Source organism: Haliaeetus leucocephalus, unplaced genomic scaffold (assembly GCF_000737465.1).
Source record: "Haliaeetus leucocephalus isolate CR32 unplaced genomic scaffold, Haliaeetus_leucocephalus-4.0 Scaffold526, whole genome shotgun sequence".
In the NCBI taxonomy this organism is placed as follows: Eukaryota; Metazoa; Chordata; class Aves; order Accipitriformes; family Accipitridae; genus Haliaeetus; species Haliaeetus leucocephalus.
Genome location: NW_010972962.1, coordinates 2,592,667 through 2,603,557, shown reverse-complemented (window position 1 = coordinate 2,603,557; position 10,891 = coordinate 2,592,667). Strand labels below are relative to the sequence as shown.

Genomic DNA, 10,891 nt, shown 5'->3' with positions numbered 1-10,891 from the left:
CTCAGCATCCAAATTTTTAGCTGTTGGGATTTCTTTTTTAAGAAGATATATCCTTCACAGGTTGCGATGTACTCCCATTAAAGACAACTGGGGTGTATTTCCCTAGCTCATAATAATAAATTGCTTGAGCAGACTCGCCAGCAAATCGCCCTTCCAGCTCTGCATAATCCTCCGGGAACCTTGTGCAAACTTCTCCCAGGCTGTAACAGAAACTTGGCACCTTGTGTCTGGCTGTCCTCAAGTTGGGCTGGTGCCTCTCGGAGCTGCGCCCCCCGACGTTGCTGCGAGTTTGTTTTTGTCTTTGGACTGATTGGATCTTTCTTCTTGGGGCCAGGTTCTGCCAGCTTTATTCAGGCTGAGGAGTCCCACTGCGCTCAGTGAAACTATTCATGGAGTGAGGTGAGTTTGAGGAACTATGCAATGGGAGCTGGGCTGGCACCGTCTAGTCCTTGGAAGCAGGGAGAGAAAAGTCTTTTCCTCCTTTTGTGAAAAGCAGAAAGCATGTGTAACTGGGAGGGACGGTGAACAGGAATGTGTCAAGCAGAAGTAGACATGGGAAGGAAGTGAATCTTTAATTCATTATCATGGAACAGCAGCTAGCTGGAGCTAAAAAATACTTCAGAGATTTAACATGAGATCTAGATTTTATTTTAGACTTCATATTGCAATTTCATTGCAATGACAAAAATGAATCAACTGAATAATTGAACTGAAGTTGATAGTTATTCATTTTTTCTTGGTGGTTTGATGGATGAACTGATAGTGAAGTTTAAAAATCTGTCTCCTTTTAGCAAAAAAATAAAAGGTCACTGTTCAGCTCCAGAGTGCATGCTTCAGAAGGACTGGATATACAGTGTCTTAACTATTGCTGCTGGAGATGAAGGTGAAAGTGGATATTGGCACTGGAGTGAGCATCAATATACTGTGCACAACGTGAGACTATAAAGGAATACACAAGCGCTTCCCCGTATCTTCCTCCTCCTGTTTTTTGAAATTTGGGGAACAGTGTATTCCATTGCAATAATGAGTATTGCTGCACAGGTTTGTTTAAACTAAAGCAATTGCATGTCCCCAGCCATTACTCATACCAGTTAGAAAACTTCATAGGACTTAGCTTGGGCATCTCCCCAGTCCCTGGAGCTTAGAGGTAGTCCAAGACACACCATATGGATAAACAAGAGGGTTGACACAGCTGTGCAGTAGCTACATGGAGGTTTTGGAGCAGGCAAGCGGGAATGGCTTTGGGTAATTGCCATTGCACCAGATCCTGCTCTTAAAATGCCGTCCCTCCCACACTTCAACACTGTCTTCCTTTCTGGACTTTAGAGACTACCCAGGTCCATGACAGAGGAAAGTAAATCCTCTTCATCCGTGCTGGGTCCAGCCTTTGGTTATCTACCCTCCTTTTGCCTGAAGCTGCCTCTGTGTCGAGGAGGGCGTGATTTCCTGCAGAGAGCTGGGGGGCTCCAACTTGAACATACCAATGTTTTCCCCTTTCCCACACCCTTATCTGCTGCTTCTGCCAGGAGCATCCACAGGAGACTCTGCCAGGACACATGGTCCTTCCTGGTCCCTGGGTACGTCATCCACATTGGACTGCGGTCTCCTTATAAATAGTCCCTATTCATGGCAGTAAAAGTACTCCTGAAAAATGAAGTGCTAATAAGACCAACGTCCAGTGCTAGAGGAAGAACCACTTGTGTGGATCAGAGAGCTACGAGTCCCAGCCTTGATGAGGACATAGGCCTCAAAACAGTTCTCTGAATGAGAATTAATTCTCAGAATAACTTCAAGGTTTTTATGCTACTCTTCAAGTAAAAGGAATAATAACTTTCTGTAGTACCAGCTAAATAATGCAATGCAGATCCTAGCAGAATATTATCATCCAAGGACAGTGGAAATCGTAGAATCATAGAATCTACATCTCCGCTTTTGCAATGACAAATTGTGCAGAGGAATTATTTTCTTATAAATGTCTGTGATCTACTTATATTAACTCTCTCATTACCTCAGCTGCTTTTGTCACCTCAATTTTATCTGTACAAGATTTCTTTTTTCCCCTCACTTTCCTTAGTTGCATAATTATTTTTTATGATGTAAGTATTTTATGTCACTTTTCCCTGGTTCTAAGAGATGACTTTTTCCTTAGCTATTAAATCAATAGGTTGGACTTAAAATGAAAACTGAACTTAAAATGTTTTATTTTTTAAAAACTTAGTCTTTTTGAGTCTGCATTGTTAACCAAAACATGAATAAAGCCTTTTAAGTTTTGATAAAATTGATCTTTTTTTGTTTGCTTGCTTTTCTAGATTACAAAAGTTGAAGTCTGAAAACAGGGACACAGACAAGGAGACTGAGAAATGAATGGACAAAGCCATGTTAGTAAGAGTCAATCTGCATGCCATAAGTCTCAAAAAAGAAAAGACTTGAGTCAAATATGAAGTTCTGCATCAAAATATAACATTTCATTTTAGCACTGTAATTTGTGATGCTACCCCAGTAAGCCTGATTTTGGGAAGATGTCCCCAGTGCTCAGAGGTGAATGACTAATCCATTCCTGCTAAAAGTATCTCTTACCAATTACAGGTCATTTGTGCTGCCCAGTTGCCTCGTGAGCTATGTCATGCATAAAAAAATGGATACTCAACACTGGTGTCATAATTTTATAATCTTTTCATTATTTAGACATTTCTCTTTTCCGAATTCATTTTATGCAATTCATTTATTGCAAACATTTATTATGGAAAGAAAGCATTTTAAATTAAGTTTTTAAATCAGCCCCTTATATCTTATACAACAGTGGGGTCTCTCCCATCTCTTCCCCTCCCAGCTCCTCACCGCAGACATGACGTGCTGTTGCGGCTGGGAGACCTTTATCCTGTAACTAAACTTACTCTTCGTAACCTTTACAAAACATGCGCGAGTGATTCCCAGTATCTCTCCCTGGGAAGGTGCTTCCTGCGGGCGCCTGCACCCAGACAGCAGCTCGGTGCTATTTCCCCTCGTTCGGTCTTTGCAGAGCAGCGAGGGGGAGAGGTGGCAGTGCCCGGGTGGGATCAGATCCTGGCTGGCCTTGTGCGGCTCCGGCTGCTTCGGGGGGAGCTTCTGGAAAGTGGGAAAAGCTGAGCACCGGCAAGATGCCGAGCAGGGGTGTAGCCAATGCGATTCCAGTGATTTTTGACTTGTGGATAACTGAATGTTTTCCATCATGTGCTAGCATAACGAATTTATTCCTAGCGATAGGTCATTTCGTCTTCTTTAAGAAGTCCATAGATTAGAGGATGAAAAGCCCGGGAAGTAACAAGACTCTGCTGCCTTTTGCCTTTCTTCCCTCTTTCCACTCTTGCTCCCGTTTCTCCCTCTCCTTGGCTTGGTGTTGGTCCCTCTGCCTCTCCTTCCCTGCAGCAGCCGTCACTTCCCAGCTGACCGCTTCTTCGTGTCACTAAAGTGGCCAGCCATGCAATTGTGGATCTTAAAATTCACCCATTAACACTGCAGCGAGGTGGGGTCCGAGGAGCTCCTACCCCCCAGCTTGCTGTGCCACGCTGCCAGCAGATTCAGGAAGGCGACACCACACTGGTTTATCCTGGTCTTCTTCCCAGCCCTGACAGCTGGTTATAACTGGTTGAGCAATGGCTGGAGTTCAGCACAATTCAGATGTCTCAGACAGTCTATATAAACATTGTTCCTCCTTAGAGGTCCTATTGGAAGAGGTGTCTGTTGGGCACTTAGTGAATTACAGGCTTTAGAAACTACCTGGCAATGCTGGAGACCTTGAACCAGACGCAAAACTTCCACTAATGCAACCTTTAGCATCTCAAGTAGGTACTTGGCTGCCAATTGGTTTTAGGCACGCCGTAAAGTGCCTTTCTAAAAAAAAAAAATAATCTGACTTTGGCCCAGCATCTCCGTTTGTTTCATCTCGATTTGGAGTGGTTAAATAGGATTTTACAAAGGAAATGAGTAAGGGGACCTGCTTCTTTCATTTAAAAGGCTCGTCTAAGTAGCACCAAGCAACAAAGGAATTCAGTGTAAGGTTTGCAATTTTTGTCGCTCTTGTCTAACCAGATTTACATCGTCAAAAACAAAACAAACAAACAAACCCCCCAAACCAACATGAGAGAGCACGAGCGTTTTAAAACGTGTGCATTACAAATGATACAGAATATGCATTTATGATTCAAAATTTAAACAGCTGAGAAATAAATATGCAAAGTAGATTGTTCTGTTTGCAGATGGTAATCCTGCCACACTGATTTTGCTCAGCTGTCTGATTTTTCAATGTCTGCATTCCTGGTTCCCGGGTTCCTGATTAAGAAATAAAATATGAGTCACGGTGCATGGTTACCTTCTGCACATCTGAAAGGGTAACTCGGTGACTGAAAACAGATTATTAGAGGCTGATCTTGCCCTGCTGAATTCAATGCAACGTCAGGGGATTAGGAAAAAAAAAAAATCCCTTCCCCACTCTGCCCCTCATTTTTACAGCTGTAGCATGAAGGTTCTTGCCAGTTCTTGTAGATTGGCTTGTAGTAAAACGGCCGCCCAGCCCAGCTCTGCCGGGGGTCTCTGCGGGCAGGGACGGCCGGCGGGCAGCACGCTGCTCGGCAAGGTGAGGCGCATCCCTTTCCCTCCCTCTCCTGAGGATGACTCAGTCGGTTATTAAAGATTTCCAGCTTCCAGCTAAAAATGGCATCAGAAGCGGTGCCCCGGAGGGAGGAGGGGGAGACATGAGAAATGGGTTCTGTTCCTGTCTCCGCTTCCTAACACACACACACACATGCGCACACACACGCGCAGAGCTGATGTGCAGCTCGTCTGGGAAAAGTTTATTTTGCAATAAGAGGGGTTAGTATTCTGCTAAAGGCTTTTGCAAAGACTGGATCCAATTTTCGGAGCCTGCTGCCAATATTTGTGAGTCATTTCCTTGGAATCCTACCTTTGGTGTTTATTTCCCTTAGAAGGAAACTTGTAAAAGAATAATAATAGCTCTCATTCTTCGTGGAAAGTAGCGCACAGCAAAGTGGGAGACAACTCACTCTTTGTTCCAAAACACTTTTTTGTTTGTTTTGTTTACTTTCTTCAGCAGGCAAAAAGTTAAGAAGGCAATATAATTAACCCCATAAACCATCTAATTTATGGTGCCGGTGATATGCATGCACTGCTGCACCGGAGTGAAAGTTAAACGGGGAAGCTGTTTTAATTGGCACCTCTTTTAAAGAACGAGTGACGAGAACTGCCTTGTGATTTGGGAAGTCTCCTTCTGTAACAGAAGGGCTTTGCTTTTTCTCAGCCCTGCCTGACTGCTGGGACGCCTTTTTCTCTCTGACTTCAGTCCCAATAACAACATCTAGCACCTATTCAGTGTCAAAACCCGTTACAAAGGTTAACTAATCAGAAATACTGTCAGTTATAGTTTGCAGCAATAGGAGCACCTTTTACCCTCAGGATACTGAAGTGTTTTGCAAACTGAATTCCCACTGAGCTGAGTGGTCCTGGACCAAGCTTTATATGTCTAGCAGGGCCACGCAGCCACCAGTGGGGTGGAGGCAGAGAACACATGAGACATTTTGGCTAAGAACACTGGAAAAAATATTTATGCTTACTGAAATAAATATCATGGGGCTTTATTGTTCTCCCAGAGCAGGCAGGCAAAGCAGCCTTTGGGAGATGGCTGCAATAAACTTGATGTCACCTTTTCTCGTATCTGCCAGAGCCCTGTGGTTCTGCAAGAAGATTGCAGATTTGCTTGTATTTTCATATATTTGCATAAATTCTGGGGTAAACTCCGTTAGAACCACCATTTAAACGTTCATTGCATATAGGCTACCATGAGTACTGATAGGTGACATCTATTTACAAAGAAGTAAAAGAGTAAACCTTTCAGTATAGAAACCTCCTCTAGTTCTGCTTCACAGAAACCAGAAGCAGGAGAAAGCACAACTGTTAAGAATTCAAAAGAACATTTTCTTTTTTAATGGTTTTTTTTTTCTCTGAAAAAATGCTTGCTAAGAAAAGCAGGGGACCCTGACAGAGTAACTCCAAAAAGTCTGTCTGGGAAGAATTCAACTGAAAAGTATGACAGGAAAAAAATTAGCATGTGGGAATTAGGAAAGTTAGAGAAATATTTGCTTGGAATTCTGTCTTGAGAAAGAGACACTCAAGCATCTGGAGTTGTATAATCTAAATTAGGACAGAAGTTAAGTGAAGATACCTTTGAAATGCTTTCACAGAAGGGCTGTATCTTGACACAGAAATCAATTTCTCGTTTCAAGTTAATTCCTTTTCCACCAAACAGTAAGTCCAGCTCTAGAAAAAGAAGGGAAAAAAAGAAAAAAACAGTGGATTCCTTGAAATTCCCTGAAATGAGGGCCAAGAAATACAGGGAAAAACACTAGACTTGGCAGGTCTATAGTTTCTCTATACCTCTGAAGGATGAAGAGCTGAATTGACCCCGTTGGCACACAGACCTGTTGTTCTACCAGTCTAGTTATTTCAGCCAGCCTTAACCATTTCATTTCGCCCTTGTATCATGCTTATGTTAGATGGTGTTACACACATTTCTGATACAAAGTGCAGCTGAAGGAACAGAAAATCATCATTGCCCGGGGCCCACACTGCCTTGCTGCCACCTGTCCCCATTCCCCTCTTCCCTCGCCTCCTCCCTGCAGTCTCCGGCTTGTGGCTCAGCGTCTCCCTCACCGCAGACCAGGGACCACTCTGCACTGGTGTGATGAGATACTGCAGTTCTTCTCAGCTATTTTCTATCACAAGAGAAGGCAGAGATCTCCCTGTCTGCTCCCAACCCATGGCCTGCCTCTTGGAAGTCCAATTTTCAGCTTAAACCCAGCATGGCCAATTCTAGATGCTTTTCCACTTCTTGCAGCCTTGCTGCTCGCCTTGTCTCCAGAGCCCTGAGCGCAGGGATCATCTTTGACTCCGCTTTCATTTACTGTGACTGGGCTGCCCCAGTGTGCTGCGATTCAGTGTCCCCAGTGTTTCCACTGCTTCATTCATAATGTTACTACAACTCAACGCACAGCTATCCGGACAATAAACATTTTAATCAATTGTTATCTCCCATCTCTGTTTGTAACTTCCTCCTCCTTGAACTTGTGACATATCAGCCAGTTTGATCTATTTAAACACAAGCTCCCAACATCCTCTTCCCTGTCCACTGCTGCGGTCAGAGCCAATCCACCTCCTGCCTTTCCTCCTTATTTGCCTGCCTCTAGTCTTTTCTTTTCACGTGCTAGGTTGTCACAGCTCCGCCTCAGCTGTCACCGCTCCACCATTGTCTCTACTGGGTGGCTCTGCTCTCTTCGCCAGTGATGCTGGCGTCCTCGTGCATTGATCTGCTGCTCCCAGGGGAGCCTTTATGCCCTCTTCCATGACGCTCTTGCCCACAGGATGCCCTGCCTCCCTCAGCCAAGTGGGTGATGCCACACTTTGTTGCAGCAACCATAAAGAGCAGATAGTTTGTGAGGTTAGCCTGGAATTGTTTACATGTGATATAGTTGGGTTTCGTTGGTTTTAATGTATGTGTACACCAGTCGGGGTATGTGATTGTGCCTCTCCCCTTCCCCTCTCCGGCTGTCACTTGCTTTCTTAGACTGTGGGTCTGCACAGCCTGCGTGCAGTGCTCGTGCAGTGGGATTTCTGACTGCTTCTGCAGCGTAAATTTTCTATAACGCCAGAAAGGTAACAGCTACCAAAATGATGGCAATGGTATTTTCTAAGCACTGCAATCCAGATGTTAACAATGGTATAGTACAGTTAAGAAACGCTATTCTCTCCTCAAGTCATGTTGTTATGCAATGGAAACACTCCAGAATATACAATAAAGACTGAAACCGCTGCAGTACTTGGGTACAAACCCAGGAGTTAGGAAAGGAATAGCCATCTTAAGTCTATTCTCTTGTCTTTATTGATCTTGGTGAGACCTGCAGCATTATTGTCACAGGCATTTTATATTTAAGTTTGGGTTTTTAGAGGCATTCTGGAACTGTATAAAGAGCCCTTTTCACTGACATCGCATCAGGCTTGTTATAATGTGAATGGCATCATTACAGTTCTCTCATTAACATTATAATGGCTCTGGAGGAATAGTGAGTGAAAACCCCAGCAAATGGAGTAGCGTAGCAATGTATAGTAGTCTTACTGCGTAAAACTGCACATGGAAAAACTTTGACATTTTAACCTTCAGGCTGCTGTAGATGCCTCGGGGTGTCCTCACACTGCATGCAGTTGGCTGACAAAATGGAAAAATTGTGGTAGCCTAAGGATGGAGGGCTGGGTTCAATAAAAAAACTGTGCCTGGCTTCCATGCCACCAAAGCCCACACAAGGCTCCCAAATGGATTGTTCAAAATTGAATCCAGCCCTAAGTGTCAACCTTTTGCTGTAATTTTGTATAGTAAATGTAATGTATGCTCAAATGTACATCTTTCATCCTTTATTTCCAGTGGCGTTAATGGAAATGTAACAATGTGTGTGCGGTTCTGCAAAGTCTCATTGAAATGAACAGGATTTTGGATTAAATCCCTCCATTGCACACAATAATGTAATATAAATGGGTTGGGCTTACAGCTGAAGGACGATGAGATCTGGTTCTATTTCTGGCTCTGACACTGCTTTGCTGCATGACTTCTGGCAAGATACTCAGGAGTGGATTTTGCCATCCTTAATGGGGAAAAACAGTAGGCTGGCTCTTCAGGAGCAACGCCAAAGGTCCTGTTTATGGAGCTAGGTCCGGTAGCGCTTTTTCAGTAAATACCACCTCGTACTTCAGGCTTTCAGTTTTGCCGTGTCCAACTTCACCTTCGAGGAGGCTGACTTTTCCCATGTGCTGAGTACTCGCAGCTCCCTTCCCACTCATTTGCAGCAGCTGGAAATCAGCGCGTCTGAAAATCAAACGGGAACAAATAGCGTGCCCAGAGTCACAAGCCCCGTTTAAAAGCCTGGTTCTCAGCTTCTGTGTGCTGAAGCAATTACTTTGCTACAAAATGGGGATCATTTTGTAGCTGAGTGCCACCTATACAGCTTTGTAAGGCATGCTGAGACCTACAAGCTTGGTTTGGGGCTTTCGTTTGCTGGTTGGTTTTGTTGGGGTTTTTTTCCCTAGGGAAGCTCTATTATTTATGCCTTGTTTTTATACAGTTTGGAAACATGGTTGAATGTGCATGGACAGTAGCTGTTTATAGAAATTAACTGGCCTGCCTCTATTAATTTTGTGTATTGTAAATACCAGCAGCAGTCCATTTACTTTACCGGCTGTCCAGAGAACTCAGTTTTTCAAGATAAATCAGCAGCACGGTGCAGAAGGCATCTCAACTCCTTCCTTCTTTCCTTCCTTCCTTCCTTTCTCTGCTTAAGCATAGAAAGACCTATTTGTGATGAAATACGGTAAAAAAAAAAAGCACAGTCGAAATCTCTGATTCTCATAAAAAAATTCCACAAAGAGATGCTGAATTCATTACGAGCAAAGAAATCCTGACTTTCCCAAAGCAGCAGCAAGTTTCTTCCAACCGTATTCTCTAAGGACAAACACTGAGTGTTGACATCATGCCAACGTGAAAAGATTGATGTCTCCCTGTGAGTGATTCCTCGGTGCAGATTAACGAGAAGAGTCCACGGGTGCTTTCTAATGATGGTGTAATCTTTTCAGCCACAAAATAGATGACTTTTTAGCGGGTTCTTGGGCCGCTTTTTGGCCCTGCTCTTAGGTCAGCAGATTGACCCACTTGTTGTTTGGACCAGTCTTTCCGTGCGTCGGTACTCAGCTGGTAACAAAAGGTGCGGGGAATAAATAATATATAGTCTGTGTCAGGGATAACTTCCAATGGGCCAGTCTAGTGGCTTGCCGTTCCCCACGTCGTTGTTCCTTTGCCCAGGAAAAGCAAGATGGCATTAATGGGCTACTGCCAGAAAATGACTGAGGGCCATATGCAGTGCGTGATCACTTAACGGATTCTGAGGAAGGGGTTTAGGCACCCTTCGGTCCGCTTGCGGCGAGGTCTGGTGGCCTTCACTGGGCCAAACTGCTCAGGGATTTCCCCTTCACCTCCCCTTTTCTGCCCCGGTGAGCAGCGTAGGGCAGACCCACGGCACGCCTGCGTGCGTGCATCTAACGAACAGGGAGCGCATGCTGGGAGCCCGTTTCTTCTTAATCAAGTAGCAGCCTTGTGCAGTCTTCCAGGATTTAAGAAAACAACTGGCAGATGTGAATGATTTATTTTTCCTCCCTCTTCTGCTGCGGTTTATTTTTTCCTCTTGTTAGCGAGCGCTCAGCCGCTAACACAAACAATTGCTGAAATTCCACCTGCCCACCTGCGGCCCCTCCTTCCCGCCGCTCGCTCGGGCCCTCGTCTTCCTCCGGGAGGGCTGCACCGAGGGGAAACGACATCCCGCTTTCCTGGAGAGAGGAGGAGGAGGAGGAGGAGGAAGGAGAGGGAGGGGCCGGGCCGGGCCCGGGCGCATTGTTCGGCGCTCCTCTGCCAAGAAGTAGGTGACTATGAACTCATCCCTTGCCCCTCGCAGAAAGTTTGCTCCCTCCCCTCCCCTCCCCTCCCGCCTGCTGTCGCGGCAGGAGGCAGCTCGCAGCCTGGCGCTGGCCCTGGAGTCCCCGCTCCTGCTTAATATTCCGCCCGCTCCGCCGATGTTGTGCTTGGCTCCGGTGGGACTGCAACTCACGGCTTGAAACCGGAGCCAATTTTCTGTCTTAGTCTCGCAGTGTTTTGACTGGAGGCAGATCCAGTTCAGTCCGATCGGGGCTAGTGGAAACAACTACCTAAGTCTCTGCTGTCTGCTTCGTTCGGGAGGGAAGAGAGAAGAAAGGAACGCGATCCCGAACTGCTGGGCGCGCGCTCTCTCACACGCACACCCCACTGCAC

General features: G+C 45.2%; 1 protein-coding gene across 1 annotated transcript in view; it reads left to right on the top strand.

Moving 5' to 3' along the window:
- The first annotated feature begins 827 nt into the window (after positions 1–827).
- The window catches only part of SERTAD4 (SERTA domain containing 4), a 15,653-nt gene continuing 5,589 nt past the window's right edge, over positions 828–10,891 (top strand). The window contains exon 1 of the mRNA XM_010576439.1: positions 828–907. Within this exon, the coding sequence (XP_010574741.1) occupies positions 829–907 (79 nt within the window). The 5' untranslated portion in view covers position 828. The remainder of the gene's footprint in view (positions 908–10,891) is intronic.